Below are 13,833 nucleotides of genomic sequence, written 5' to 3'. Positions count from 1 at the left end.
GCCAGCTTGCTAAAAGCGCTCAGCTTGCAATGCAAACAGTAACAATACTTACAGAGGAAATTAAGAAGCTACGTAAAGAAAACCAGCGCCAACGACAAAAGCAGGAGCGGCAGCGTCAATATATCGCTTCTGGTGGGGTGCTCCGGGTCCAACAGGCTCAGCAGATCATTGCAGAGGCAGAAAGGGTGGTGATGGGGGGTGACCAGAACCAGACTGGCGAGCGACGTCAGCGCGCGCCGCCAACGTGCACGAAGTGCCACGTTCAAGGACATACTCGGACTTCATGTAAAGCTAGATAAAGAATAATATCTTTTAATTTAATTTAATTTTATTAAGTTGCTGTAGAGCAATTGAGTAGAGCGTCGCGTCAGGTTTGGTGGGGTGGGCCACTTACTGATGTGGGCCGCTTACTGATAAAACACGTTACTTGGTTTGCACACATAAGCTGTGGAACAGAGTTTACAGGGTCCCGGAGAAAGGGCGGGAGAGCGGTCGTTGTATGTAAGAACGAGATAGCACCGGACGAGCCGCTCCGCAGCTGGATTGTTTATGCCAAGAATACTCACACTGATAATGCCTCACTGCCCCTCGGCGTACGGTTGTCGTGGTGGGCGGGCTAATGGTGGCCAATGCAGGGGGCAAGTAGTAGTAAGCGAGGAGCCCATTACGGATTGGGGCCTTTCGGACCCTGAACTCGCGATTAGGTGTCGTGTCTCTTAGGGACAGCCCCCAACTCCCTTTCAAACTCCATCCCCCAATTCCTTTGTCTACGGGAGGTAAGCCTATGCCATCGCATGAGCCCAGTTTTTGGCGCCAGCAACTAACGTGCAGATCGCCAGGTAGCTTCATCGAGCCTCCAGCCCACCATGTCCTCGTCACCCGCTGGCAGCGTCCGCCAGCGAGCAGGCAAAGACAAGAAGCGACCCGTGTCTCCAAACCCAGAAGCACTGTCCGAGAAGATGTCCAATGTCGTCGAGAAGGTCAAGCCGTACAAGCCGCAGTCGCAGGGCAGCGAATGGGACTACAGGCTTGCCATCACCGTCATGACCGCCCTCGCCTTCGTCACGCGCTTTTGGGGCATCAGGCATCCTGACCAGGTTGTCTTTGACGAGGTGCATTTTGGAAAGGTATGTCGCTATTTCCAGCTCCAGCAGCAGCGCCACATACCCCCAGGGCGCAATCAAGGCATCCATTTTGACTACAAGGCTAATCGTACATGCAGTTCGCTTCGTACTACCTGCAACGCACCTACTTCTTCGATGTCCACCCTCCCTTCGGAAAGCTACTCTTTGCTTTCGCTGGCTGGCTCGTCGGATACAAGGGCGACTTTCTCTTCGAGAACATTGGCGACTCGTACATTACCAACAAGGTCCCGTATGTCGCATACCGTGCTATGCCCGCATCGCTCGGCGCCCTTACGGTTCCCATTGTCTTTATGATCATGTGGGAGTCTGGTTACTCGCTGCCTGCCTGCGTCACCGCTGCCGGGCTTATGCTCTTCGATAACGCCCACATTGGCCAGACGCGCTTGATCCTTCTCGATGCCTCCCTTATCTTCTTCATGGCTCTTTCTGTGCTATCCTACATTCGCTTCTACAAGGAAAGACATGTGCCTTTTGGCCGAAAATGGTGGAAGTGGCTCCTTCTGACGGGTATCAGCTTGAGCTGCGTCATCTCCATCAAATATGTCGGTGTTTTCACTTTCTTCTCCATTGGTGTCCCGGTCTTGATTGATCTTTGGGACTTGATGGATGTCAACCGACGACAGGGCGCATTGACTATGGCCGAGTTTGGCAGGCACTTCGCTGCTCGTGCTGTTGGCCTGGTCATTGTTCCCTTCTTCCTCTACCTCTTCTGGTTCCAGGTGCACTTCACAATCCTTACTCGTTCTGGACCTGGCGACGACTTCATGACCCCGGAGTTTCAGGAAACTTTGAGCGACAACATGATGAGCCTCCAGTCTGTCGGTATTAACTACTACGACGCCATCACGATCCGCCACAAGGAGACAAAAGTCTACCTCCACAGCCACCCGGACCGCTACCCGCTACGATACGAGGATGGACGTGTTTCTTCTCAAGGACAACAGGTCACTGGTTATCCCCACAATGACACCAACAACCACTGGCAAATCCTGCCTTCGCAGCCTCTGCCAAGCGAGGTCGGTCAGCGCGTCAAGGTGGGCGACATAGTTCGTCTCCGTCATTTGATCACTGATACTATTCTCTTGACCCACGATGTTGCGTCGCCCTACTACCCCACTAACCAGGAATTCACGACTGTCAGCAGAGAAGATGCAGCCAGCGCACGTTTCAATGAAACGCTTTTTGAGATCAAGGTCGAAAAGGGCAAGGGCGACTTCAGGACCATGTCAACGCACTTTAAGCTCGTCCACGTACCGACAAAGGTTGCCATGTGGACCCACCCCAAGCCATTGCCAGACTGGGCCTATAAGCAGGCTGAAATCAATGGCAACAAGGCGGTTCAACAGTCGAGCAACATCTGGTATGTCGACGACATCCCTTCGCTCCCAGCGGAAGACGAGCGCAACAAGAAAGAACCCAGGAAGGTCAAGCACCTAAGCTTCCTAAGGAAGTGGGTCGAGCTTCAGCGCGCCATGTTCCATCACAACAACGCCTTGACCAGCTCCCATCCGTACTCGTCGCAGCCCATTTCTTGGCCGTTCCTTCTGCGCGGTGTGTCTTTCTGGACCAAGAACGACACTCGTGAGCAAATCTACTTCGTGGGCAACCCGGTCGGGTGGTGGCTTGCTTCTTCACTTCTTGCCGTCTTTGCTGGTATTGTTGGCGCAGACCAGCTGGCTCTCCGCCGTGGCATGGATGCCCTCGATGAGCGTAAGTTGTTTCTCTCGTACAAGAAACCCAGGCTCCTTCATCTAATCAAGTCATTCGTATTGGACGGGGATGTTCTAACATTCTTCTCTACAGGCACCCGCTCTCGTCTTTACAACTCTACTGGCTTCTTCTGCCTCACTTGGGCCGCTCACTACATTCCTTTCTTCATCATGGGACGCCAACTCTTCCTGCACCACTACCTTCCTGCACACCTGGCGTCTTGTCTCGTCACTGGTGCCCTTGTTGAATTCGTCTTTTGTATTGAGCCCCAAGATCCCGAAATGCCAGCTGCTGCCAAGGGCCATCGCCGAACCCGTTCACGCCCAGTTCGTGAGCGTGTTGCCAGCTCGAATCTCCTTGGTAGCTGGATTGCTTCCGGAGTCATTCTTGCCGCTGTTTTCTGGTGCTTCCTCTTCTTCGCGCCGCTCACATACGGCAGTCCCGGTCTCGAAGTTCCTCAAGTCCAGGCAAGGAAGTGGCTCGGATATGACCTTCACTTCGCCAAATAAGTTGCGGATAACTTGTGAGGCGTGAGGGTCGGGGCTTAGGCCCACACACACCTCCTTTTCTTTCTATCTTTCTTTCTCTTTCACTAGGGTCAAATGGTGCACATGGTGGTGTGGCTAGAGTGCAGTCCAGGTTTCAAGTGTAATTTATCAGGGGTTTTTTGGGGGCCTTTTTGGCCGCGCGCAACTGAAGGGGGGGAGTTGCCATAGACACGCTACTCAAGCTCTTTCCTTTATGTCCAAACATACACACGAAATGGCAGGATGGCGAGAATAAAAAAACATAACATTGCTGCCCCAAGCACCAATGGGAAAGGCAATCTACAATGCAGTTGAATCGTCTGCTCAAAAAATCTCATACTATGTATCTTGTCCTGACCGGATTTAGTTTTTTGTTTTTCGGCCAGGTTAAAATCATCTATTATCTACACAATACCACCATGCAGTTTCCACACACAATCCGTGCCGACTTGCACAGTTCGGGTGCCAAAGCAGCAGCTATCGCCCAGCTCCCCTTCGCTCCACTCCTCTATTTGTGGGAGCTTGACCTTGCGTTGCAGCAGCCAGTCATTTGCGCGTTTCTTGTTTTCAAGTTCTCGTTTTTGCATGCCGCCACCAGTAGCAGCACGCTGAGCGGTATGGAGGTCAGACTCAAAACTCAAACTCGCCGCGAAAACGGTCGACGTCCATGCCGGGCCCGACAATGTCTGACAAGTCTCTTCTGCCCATTTGACCAAAGACTCGCCGTAGTGTGTCGTAGAGGTTTGTGCTCTGGTTCTGGTGGATCATGTTGTCCAGCTGGCTGTCGGATACGCCTTCGCCGACGACTTCCCTCGCCTTTTCTTTGCCTTCGCGCTCTACCACCTTGTGCATGGCCAGAGCGCCGAGCAGGTGCTGGGCTGCCTCGTGGTAGCAGCCAATGTTGATACATGACACGCCCAGGTTGTAGCGAGCACGTACAAAGTTTGGACGGAGGGCGAGGGCACGCGAATACGCATCGATGGCCTCTTCGCTTCGTCCAGAGTTTGCCAGGGTGGCACCGAGACGGTTCCAGAGGAGATGGACCTGTGATGAGGAGTTCGAGACACCCGATTCTGTGGATGCGAGTGCGGCGCCGAAACAATCAACCGCCTTGTCGTACTCTTCAACGCCGTAGAACAAGACGCCCAAACCGACCTGTACATCCGGGTCCATTTGCTCGCCAGTAGGTGACAATTGTGCAGCTTGAATGAACAGATTGGTCACCTTCTCGTGGAGTAAGTGGCGGTCCGTGAAGCCCAATTCGGCGTCGGAGGAGAGCGGTTCCTTGATCAGCGAGGGATACTTTGTTGCTAGCCAGCGTTCCAGGGTCCTGTATGCGGTGCTCTCGTAGCCTTCGTTTGTGTACGATACGGCTAGGCCCATCAAGGCCTCTAGGTTCGAGGGGTCCTGTTTCAATGCATGTTCCAGCGCCCGGATAGCAGGTGTTTCTTTCTCGTTCTGTGCTTGTGCCTCGCCCAATCTCACCCAAGCTGCAATGTGGTTTGGATCCTTCTGGACAGCTGCCTCGAATGCCAGTGCGGCCAAAGACAAGTTGCCACCTTCTTCCATGATTTTGACTCCCTCCTCAAACGGGTTTGTAACGTTCTTGAAAAGGTTCTCCTGCTCAAACAGGTAGTCGCCCATGCTAGGATCGCGAACTGGATGTGTGTTCAGTCCGTCAAAGCCCTCCCACTGATCGAGTTCGCCTATGTGTCCTTCAACGAATCTCTCCTCGTTGGCAAGTTGTCTAGCGTGTTCAGTCTCAGCTTGGATTCCCTTCCAAATGGACTCGAAATCGTCGAAGTCAACGGCGTCTTTCTCTACTGACCTGTCCATTTCGTTAAGCTCAGCCTCCATAGCCTTGTTGGCTTCTTCATCAAGTGCTTCCAGATTCTGTTGGTCGGTCTGTTCCAGCTGAGCAAACTGAGCCTCCCAGTCATGGTCGTCGAGCTCGACCATACGTCCTTTGCCCTTGCCCGAGTCTTGCATGGGCTGCTGGAAGTTTTGTGGTGCAAATGGTTGCTGCATCATGCCCATACCCATGCCCATCCCCATACCGCCCATCCCCATGCCCATGCCGTACATGGGCTGCTGGTATCCCGTCATGGAAGGTTGCGAGGCGGTTGTGGCGTTTGCGTTCTGGGCCGTGGGGTTCATTTGCTGGAACTTTGCGAACTCGGCAGGGTTGAAGCCTGCAGGTCTTTCTTGCATAGCTGGGCCCATTTGGGGCGCCTGCATGCCCGGATCGAACTCTGCTGCCCAAGCGGGCGATCCGCTTTGCTGCACTCGCTCCAGCTCTCTGCGCATCTGCTCCATGGCGAAAGGCGATGCAGGTCCGGGCCCTTGCGGGAGCTGCATATTCTGGTTCATGAACTCGTTCATCATCTACAGGCCGTCTCGTTAGCCGTGACTTGCTGGTCTGCTGGACATGCTCGGCATGCACTGTCGCTGACTTACGCCGTCCGAAGGGCCGCCCATCTGCTGGCTTCGCATGCCCTCTTGCATGCCCCCAGGCCCGCGCCCGACCAGGCGATCTCGCTGCAGAGACTTGTCATCTTGTACATGCTTAGTAAACTGGCTGAGCGGGTTGGCGCCCGTCGAGCATTCTGCGCCACCGAGGAAGGACATTGGGAAATCTAAAAGAAGTGGACCGTAGACAAGGAAACAAGGAGATAGATGCGATTGGAAGAGGACAAAGGGAGTATGGGTACAAGTAAGGTTGGGGGGCGTGGGTGGATGGGCAACACACGCGTCGAGTAATTGATCAGCAGCAGACGGCGAGTGGAGGCGGTACGCGGGGCAAGCCGAGGTCGCAGCAGACGCTACACGCTGTCCGCCGAGCAGAGCAGCCGAATCACATGACCTACCTCCAGCCTCTACGTTGGTGCAAAAGCGATACCATGCATTGGTAAGAGGTTCATTGTAGATGTGAGAGACATATTGATTCCTCCACCCCATACCATATACGTGTACAAAAGAAGAGGGGAATGACAACGCCGGACGCTCTTCACTATGATACAAGCGGCCTGCCTATTAACACAAAGGCACAGCCAACCGCAACGCGGGCTCCGGTCATACAAATCGTACAAAGAGGCCCACTCCCCCTTCCCTAGTGTTCGTCCATCATTCCTCGTCGAAATGTGAGGCAGTATTCTGACAAAAATTTTTCTTCTTCTCCTACAGTCCGTCTTGGGCAATCTGCATCTTCTCTACTCTTGGGCCGAGTCCTCACGCTTCTCACGCTGCTGTGTTGTACCGGAGTTGCTGAAGTCCACGCGCAGCTGCCTTCCATAGATGATCTTCTGCTTCAAAATCTCCCTAGCACGGGTGGCGCTGGCTACATCGATGAAGTCTGCGTGGGCAAAGCCTCGCGGTTGGCCAGTTCTCCTGTCAATAGCAACCCGTACGTCCATGACGTTGCGAATGTCGCGGAAGAGGTCGTTGAGATCTTTGTCTGACATTTCGAACGACATGTTGCCAATGAACAGAGTCTTGGATGGAGGGCTGGGATCCAGCTTGCTGTTGACGCCACGGCTCAACGTAGGATACCTGGGCTGGTGGAATTGGACAACAAGGTTGCGGCCTTCAAAGACTTGCATGTCGAGAGAATCAATAGCAGCCTTTGCATCATCAACGCTGCCGAATTCGACATATGCGAATCTGGGCAAGACAGTTAGCGCATGTTGAACGGTTTTGTGGGGGACGTAGGATATTACCCTCTGCTCAGACCGCGGTTGTCATAGACCATCTTGACATTGGCGATTTCTCCAAAGCGAGAAAAGACACGCCTCAGCTGTTCTTCAGTGACCTCGTAGTAAAGGTTGCCAACGTAAAGCGTGGAGTTTGGCTCAGTGTTTCTGGCTCTGCCTTTTTGCACCCTCTGGCGACCGTCAGTGGGCTGGGCAGCGGACTGGGCGGCAGCCTCCAATGCATCTCCCCCAACAGCCGCAGCCCTGTTGGTGGGCTCTGCCTGTGCTTCCTCTTGTGCTGATGTCAGGTTTTCTTCAACGGGTGCCTCTGCCGCAGTCTGGGCAAAGTTGTCGGGGGCATCAGCCGCAGCAGCCTGAGTGGTCTCGGTCGACACGTCGTCGCTGGCAAACCTCCGTTGGAAGGAAGCGACAGACCATTGCTGCTGCTTTGAGCGGAATGCTGAAGGCGTGAGAGTGTTGATGGATCGCGGCTGTGCGAAGAAGGCCTTGGAGGGCGAGGCGCTGATAGCGCGGACAGCAGTACGGCGAAGAAGGAACCTGTGCGGAGAATGAGCATGCGTGGTCAATTGGTGGTATGCGGGCACCTACATGGTGGCAATTGGACAGAAGTGGGCAATTGTGACTTTTTCAAAATGTCAAAGTCGAGATGCGGGAAATTTTTGGCGGTTCATGGTAGGCCCGCGCTAGGCCTGGGGCACGTGACCGGACACCACCACAGACCCGTGGACAGACAGGCCTGCGGGGGGGAAATTGGCGGCGACGCGTCATGCAGGGCGGCCAACTGCTCGTGCTAATGCTCCAACCATAGCCGTGCATGCGGATACATGTACGCACACCTAGAGCGACCGACAGCACGGCGGTAGTCTGGCAGGCAACCCGGGCACTTGAAGAGGGCGGCGGCGCACGAGTACGTGTCGCGGGGTGAGGCCAGGATGACTGACTCGCTATGGCTCAGTTTTCCCTGCCGACAGCAGCGCAAGGCCGAGGGTGAGGGGCCTAGTGAGGACATAGGTTTCCCCGAATGAAGCATTGCTGCTGGCGACTCCAATATCTTACCCGCTCTGACATTGCGTGTTGCTACTGGCGAGAAGGTGCCAGGAGCATGCATGCCATGCGCGCGTCCTCGAATCATGCGCGAGGGCAAGGCGATTGGGCGGCCGGGCCCGTCCGCAGCATTTGTCTTGCTGGTGGGTCTGAGTCTGGTCCAAAAGTCTCTCTTCGCTCCAGCAGCCACCACGACCACCTCCCCGCAACACCATGTTGAAAGGTAGCACTCGCCAATCTCTCTGTAGCATGCACCGCAGTACTGATGTGTCCGTCTTGTAGGCGCTTTCTCTGCCGACGCCGATGCCTCGCCCGACTTTGGCCCTGCCCACGACGACCACATGCTTTCGTCGGAAGAGGACGAGCTCGACCTAGATGACGACGACAGCGGGCGCACAAACGTCGAGAGCGATGCCACTTCGGCGGCCCAGAAGGCTGCTGGCTCCGCTGTCGACGAGGATGGCAGTGGCATGCTCCCCCGCGACAAGCAGCGGCGCACCGCCTTCTACGACTACACTGCCGAGAAGCAGATGAGCCACACCGAGGCCAAGCAGTTCTATCAGAGGCATCAGCTCGAGACGCAGTACGGAGGCTCCCAGGGCGACATGCACAGCCCTGCCATGCGCGCAAAGACATTTCCTGCAAACTACGGTGCCGCCGATGGCGTCGACTTCCTGAGCAGGGCTGAGAGTACGCGCTCGCGAAAAAGCAATGTCAGTCATGCAAATCAAGGGCTCCAGCGGCCCTACCTGCCCATCGGGTCGTCGCACGCAGAGCAGTCACAAGAGCCTCGTCGACACCTGACTCAACAAACCTCCCACCCCACGGGTCTGTACGACGACATCGACGCTCTCCTCCATGCTGATCAGCAGGCCCGAGCCCATGGCCAACACCCCAACCTTCCTCACGAACACAAACCTCTCCTGGCTGAACAAGGCATTCACGGAGCAGGCGCAGGCATAGGTGTTGGCACAGGCGCAGGAGGGTTTGCCATGTCGGATTCGAGCATCACCGCCGAGCTCAGCGCCATCTACGCAAACATCCAAAAGGTTCTCGATTTGCGCCACAAGTACATTCGCTTGTCCTTGCAACGCGCCTTTGATAATCCCAAAGACGATTCAGCTTGGCGCATATACCCCTCGCCTCCAGAGCCTGTGTGGAATGACACTTCCAAAGAGCGTCGCAATGCGGGCGCGACTAGCATGCAAAACAGTGGTGTTCTGGAGCCAAATGAGCAGCCCAAACCGCCTCGCAAAATGGGCACAAACATTGGCGAAGATTTCCACTTGGAAGACTGCCTCCCGGTGCCTGGTCCTAGCGAAATGTTGTTCCGACTGGACGATAGCGGTGTATTCCAAGTATATGAGACGGCCGAGTCTGCAGAGCTAGACACCCCCATTGTGGCAATCCCCACACTGCGCGAGTTTTACATCGACCTTGACTCGATACTCGACATATCATCTGATGGGCCCAGCAAAAGCTTCGCGTTTCGCCGCTTGCAGTACCTGGAAGGAAAGTTCAACCTCTACTATTTGCTAAACGAGTATCAAGAGACAGCCGATACCAAAAAGGTGCCCCACAGGGACTTTTACAATGTGCGAAAGGTCGACACGCACGTGCACCACTCGGCATGCATGAACCAGAAGCATCTGCTACGCTTCATCAAGTCCAAGATGAAGAAGTCTCCTGACGAAGTCGTCCTTTACCGTGATGGCAAACACCTCACGCTGAGGGAAGTGTTTGAATCCATCAACTTGACGGCATACGATCTGAGTATTGATACACTGGATATGCATGTAAGTACCGACTTTGGACATTGTCTGTGCCATGCTAACCATGCAGGCCCACACGGATTCCTTCCATCGCTTCGACAAATTCAACTTGAAGTACAACCCCATTGGAGAATCTCGCCTGCGAACCATCTTTTTGAAAACAGACAATTTTGTCAAGGGCCGCTATCTAGCTGAAATCACCAAGGAAGTCATCTCCGATCTCGAGGCAAGCAAGTATCAATTCGTAGAATGGCGCATCTCCATTTACGGTCGAGACATTGATGAGTGGGACAAGCTCGCAGCTTGGGTTGTTGACAACAAACTCTTTTCCCCCAACGTGCGATGGCTCATTCAAGTACCACGCTTGTTCGATGTGTACAAGGCAACTGGTTTGATGGACAATTTCCAGCAAGTCATTGTAAACGTCTTCCAGCCTTTGTTCGAGGTGACCAAAGACCCTACAAGCCACCCCAAGCTCCACATCTTCTTGCAGAGGGTCATTGGCTTCGATAGCGTCGATGACGAAAGCAAGATTGAGCGGCGCGTGCACAGGAAGTTTCCACTTCCAAGCCAGTGGTCCACAAAGCAGAACCCGCCGTATAGCTACTATGTGTACTACTTGTTTGCGAACATGTCATCGCTTAACGTCTGGAGAAAGCAGCGCGGATTCAACACGTTTCTCCTGCGCCCGCACTGTGGTGAGGCTGGTGATCCCGATCATTTGGCTTCAGCTGTGCTTTGCTGCCACAGCATCAGCCACGGTCTTTCGCTTCGAAAGGTGCCTTTTCTTCAATACATCTTCTACCTTGAGCAGATTGGTGTGGCAATGTCGCCTCTGAGCAACAACGCACTCTTCCTGGCGTATGAGCGGAACCCGTTCATGAGCTACTTCAGGCGAGGTCTGAATGTCTCGCTCTCAACAGACGATCCCCTGCAGTTCGCCTTCACCAAGGAGCCTCTAATCGAAGAGTATTCCGTGGCTGCGCAGATCTACAAGTTGAGTGCTGTGGATATGTGTGAATTGGCCAAGCATTCAGTCGAGCAGAGTGGCTTCGAGCATGTAGTCAAGCAGAAGTGGCTGGGTGCTAACTACCATCTCCCCGGTGTTGCGGGTAACGACATGGCCCGATCCAACGTGCCCAGTATTCGCGAGGCATTCCGACACGAGACGCTTATGGGCGAGCTAGCCATGTAAGTCGTGCAGCTTGGATTCCGTGGCGTCAAGCTACACAGCAAAGATCCATGGAAACATGACCCAAACTATACACCCATACTAACGCGGCCACAGGATCGATCGTTACACGCGCGCAGCCCAGTCTGAGAGGCAGGATCTCACCAGCTCCAACCTGCAGTCGGAAGTACCCCAGACACCCAAGACGTTCCAAGGCGTCACGCCTGCGTCTCCGACAAACAACGCCTCGCCCGCTGGTAGCAAGCAGGTCTTCTCGAAGCTGCCGCCAGCGCAAATCGCGCGCCTCAAGCCCTCGGGCTCCACGGCCGATAGCACAAACGTCACGCAGCCCGCGTCGCCAACTAGCGCCCACGACGGCAGCAATATCGAGCTGCCCCTCCGCCCCTCCAATCCCAACACTACATCTGTGGCGCAGCCTTCCGACGGCCAGGCTCAGCACGCCGCCGAAGAGCCGGAAATGGGCCTTACGCGCTCGACGAGTAGTGTTACGCTCGACGGCGAGCCCAGGCTGTTCCCCGGCGCCATGAGCAGTCTCAGCAGGAGACGCAGCACTAGGACTAGCCAGGCCGAGGACGGCGGCGACACGACGAGTTCGCGCTTGAGGTTCCAGAAGGGCGATACAGAGGGCGTCATGGAAGAGAGGGATACGGATGATGAAGAGAATTGAAATTTCCAGGGAAAAAAAACTCAGGGGTTGGTGATGATGATGATGATGATGATGATGATGATGAAATTATGAAGTTTTGAGGGGGTTGTTGCTAGACGAGTGTGCATGGGTGAATATGTGTGTGTATGCGTGTGTAATGGGGGTGGGGGTATATTTTTTGTTCATGCTGGAAGATGAATAACAGGACCTCCTTCTATCTCTCTCTCTTTGTGTGTATGTATGTGTCTCTCTCTCTTTTCAAAGATTTCGGGTAAAATCCAAAGAGCCATTTATCCGTGTATTTACATGGAAAATCCTCGTTTGTCTACTGCATACATGGGGAAACAATGCCAGATCATGTCGCAGTTCCCCTGTGGAGGGTTTCCATCCAGCCTTTTCCCGTCGTGCCTGATCCGATGAGTGAGTGATTTACTCCAAACAGCTCGTATACGGTGGAACTCTGTCCGTGTACTACTGTACTATTACATTGCACAAAAAAAGGGGGGAGGGGGAGGGAGATGAGAGAGAAACACGGAAAGACGTGATATGTGTGTGTGTGTGTGTATACTGCGGGAGCGGGATAAATAAGATGACGATGGCGATGATGATGATGATGATGATGAGATAAGACCCCAAAAAACCCAGAATAAAAAAGGGGGGAGGGGGTAGGAAAAAGTTAGAAGAAAAAAGAAAAAAGGGGGGGAAAGGAAGAAAGAAAAAACGCCGGTGAAAGATGCAAGATGAAAAAAAAAGAGGCTTCGCTGCATACATGATACTGGGGATCCGCAGAACAAGAAAGAGACTTGAACAGAGAGAAGGAAAAGAAAAGAAAAGAAAAGAAGTTAGCCCTAAGAAAGACACTAATCGTTCGCACCGGAGCTCCCAGGAAAAAGGATAAAAAAGAAAAAAAAGAAAAAAAGCCTCCCCAGAAAAAAAGAGTCCAATCATGAATTGATACTGCGAGAATAACAGTCCAAACACCAAGCATCGCCGTCCTCGCCCACCTCGACAATACACTTTTTGCAAGTGGCCTTGTCGCAAGCGACGCACTGGCGGGCGCAGATGAAGCAAGTGCGGCCTTGGCATCGAGTGCAATCCAAGTAATTTTCCAGATCCTTCTTGCGCTTGGGCGCCTTGTTGCAGGCATGGCATGAGCGCAGGTCCGATACGGCACGGGAATCGCAGACGGGCGGAGCATCGATGTCGACGTCCATGAGGTGAGATGTGGATTTGACGAGGGCGGCTTTGGGGGGGCTGAGCCGTTTGAGTTGCTTGACGGGGCGCCTGTCAGACGGGCAGTCGTGGTGCCTCGAGGGCGCAACGGCATACGGGAGGTTGTTGGTGTCGTTGTTGGGATCGAAGGGCGGCGGGGTACGACTGCTGCTGCTGCTGCTTCCAGAAACGTGTGGGCGAGTGGTTTCTCGGCTCAGCGATGCGCGATGCTGACGTGGGATGTGGTGGTTGCTGGAGAGGGCGAAGTTAATGTTGTGGACTTGTGCAAGTGAGGCGGAGCCGTGGTCATCATACATGTGTGGTGTGTCGTCGTTTGCTGGTCGCTTTCTCTTGCCCAGGCTGGCGGCGGCGGCGGCGGCGGGGGGCTGTTCGTGGGACATGGTGTGCCAGTAGTTTGGGGGGCGGTCTTGCTGCCACTCGTGTGTGGTACTGGGGCCAAAAAGGTCAGAGGTGATGTAGACCATGGCGGTAGCGGCGGCGGCAGCGGCGGCTTCACGGCGACGAGTGGAGGAGCAGTGGGCGGCCTCGAGAGACGACGGAGATATGTAGCCTGGGGGCGCGTGCAGTGGAGCTGACGATGCGAGGAAGGAAACCCGGGGGGGGGGGGGGCCAAGACTGCACAGATGGCGTGTCGACCGGGACGAGATGGTGGGGGGAGGGGTGAGGGGGGAGGGGGGAGGGGTGTGCGTGTAGATGTTGTTGGACGACAACAACAGCGACGACGAAGACGTTCTCGAAGCAGGCTTGACTTGTTGTGGCGGGCCGTGGGATCAAGGCCATGCTCGGCGTACCTGACTAGCGGCAGAGGCCAGGCAAATCAGACAGGGGTCCGGGCCAACCCCCACGACGCGCTT

The 13,833-nt window shown here is 54.6% G+C and overlaps 5 protein-coding genes across 5 annotated transcripts in view; 2 read left to right on the top strand and 3 right to left on the bottom strand.

Moving 5' to 3' along the window:
* Positions 1 to 3,364, top strand: part of SETTUDRAFT_106701 (glycosyltransferase family 39 protein) — a gene marked incomplete at both ends in the record, with an annotated part of 6,370 nt that extends 3,006 nt beyond the window's left edge. Inside the window, 4 exons of the mRNA XM_008025332.1 lie at positions 854 to 1,127; positions 1,223 to 2,165; positions 2,295 to 2,855; positions 2,949 to 3,364. Of these exons, the coding sequence (XP_008023523.1) occupies positions 854 to 1,127; positions 1,223 to 2,165; positions 2,295 to 2,855; positions 2,949 to 3,364 (2,194 nt within the window). The remainder of the gene's footprint in view (positions 1 to 853; positions 1,128 to 1,222; positions 2,166 to 2,294; positions 2,856 to 2,948) is intronic.
* Positions 3,365 to 4,012: 648 nt separating this feature from the next.
* SETTUDRAFT_106865 (uncharacterized protein) lies at positions 4,013 to 6,010 on the bottom strand (the record flags this gene model as incomplete). Its single annotated transcript, XM_008025331.1, has 2 exons — positions 4,013 to 5,767; positions 5,840 to 6,010. The coding sequence occupies 2 exons, from the start codon at positions 6,008 to 6,010 to the stop codon at positions 4,013 to 4,015; spliced, it is 1,926 nt and encodes a 641-aa protein (XP_008023522.1).
* A 290-nt stretch (positions 6,011 to 6,300) lies between these two features.
* SETTUDRAFT_46444 (uncharacterized protein) lies at positions 6,301 to 8,122 on the bottom strand (the record flags this gene model as incomplete). Its single annotated transcript, XM_008025166.1, has 3 exons — positions 6,301 to 7,042; positions 7,099 to 7,629; positions 7,929 to 8,122. 3 exons carry the CDS (start codon positions 8,120 to 8,122, stop codon positions 6,592 to 6,594), a joined length of 1,176 nt encoding a protein of 391 aa, XP_008023357.1. The 3' UTR covers positions 6,301 to 6,591.
* Positions 8,123 to 8,328: 206 nt separating this feature from the next.
* On the top strand, positions 8,329 to 12,138 carry SETTUDRAFT_168102 (uncharacterized protein). The gene is made up of 4 exons (XM_008025330.1): positions 8,329 to 8,359; positions 8,419 to 9,932; positions 9,979 to 11,099; positions 11,197 to 12,138. Exons 1-4 carry the CDS (start codon positions 8,350 to 8,352, stop codon positions 11,765 to 11,767), a joined length of 3,216 nt encoding a protein of 1,071 aa, XP_008023521.1. The 5' UTR covers positions 8,329 to 8,349; the 3' UTR covers positions 11,768 to 12,138.
* Positions 12,139 to 12,690: 552 nt separating this feature from the next.
* On the bottom strand, positions 12,691 to 13,443 carry SETTUDRAFT_106128 (uncharacterized protein; the record flags this gene model as incomplete). Its single annotated transcript, XM_008025329.1, has 2 exons — positions 12,691 to 13,171; positions 13,274 to 13,443. 2 exons carry the CDS (start codon positions 13,441 to 13,443, stop codon positions 12,691 to 12,693), a joined length of 651 nt encoding a protein of 216 aa, XP_008023520.1.
* Positions 13,444 to 13,833: the final 390 nt, after the last annotated feature.

The sequence above is a fragment of the Exserohilum turcica genome (genome assembly GCF_000359705.1).
Source record: "Exserohilum turcica Et28A unplaced genomic scaffold SETTUscaffold_14, whole genome shotgun sequence".
NCBI classification, from domain to species: Eukaryota; Fungi; Ascomycota; class Dothideomycetes; order Pleosporales; family Pleosporaceae; genus Exserohilum; species Exserohilum turcicum.
This window is presented reverse-complemented; position numbering and strand designations above follow the sequence as displayed.

Excerpts from the sequence above, each read along its gene's own strand:
- SETTUDRAFT_168102 (XM_008025330.1), top strand. Across the intron at positions 9,933-9,978 it reads TTGATACACTGGATATGCAT|GCCCACACGGATTCCTTCCA; the intron begins GTAAGTACCGAC and ends CTAACCATGCAG. Across the intron at positions 11,100-11,196 it reads CTTATGGGCGAGCTAGCCAT|GATCGATCGTTACACGCGCG; the intron begins GTAAGTCGTGCA and ends ACGCGGCCACAG.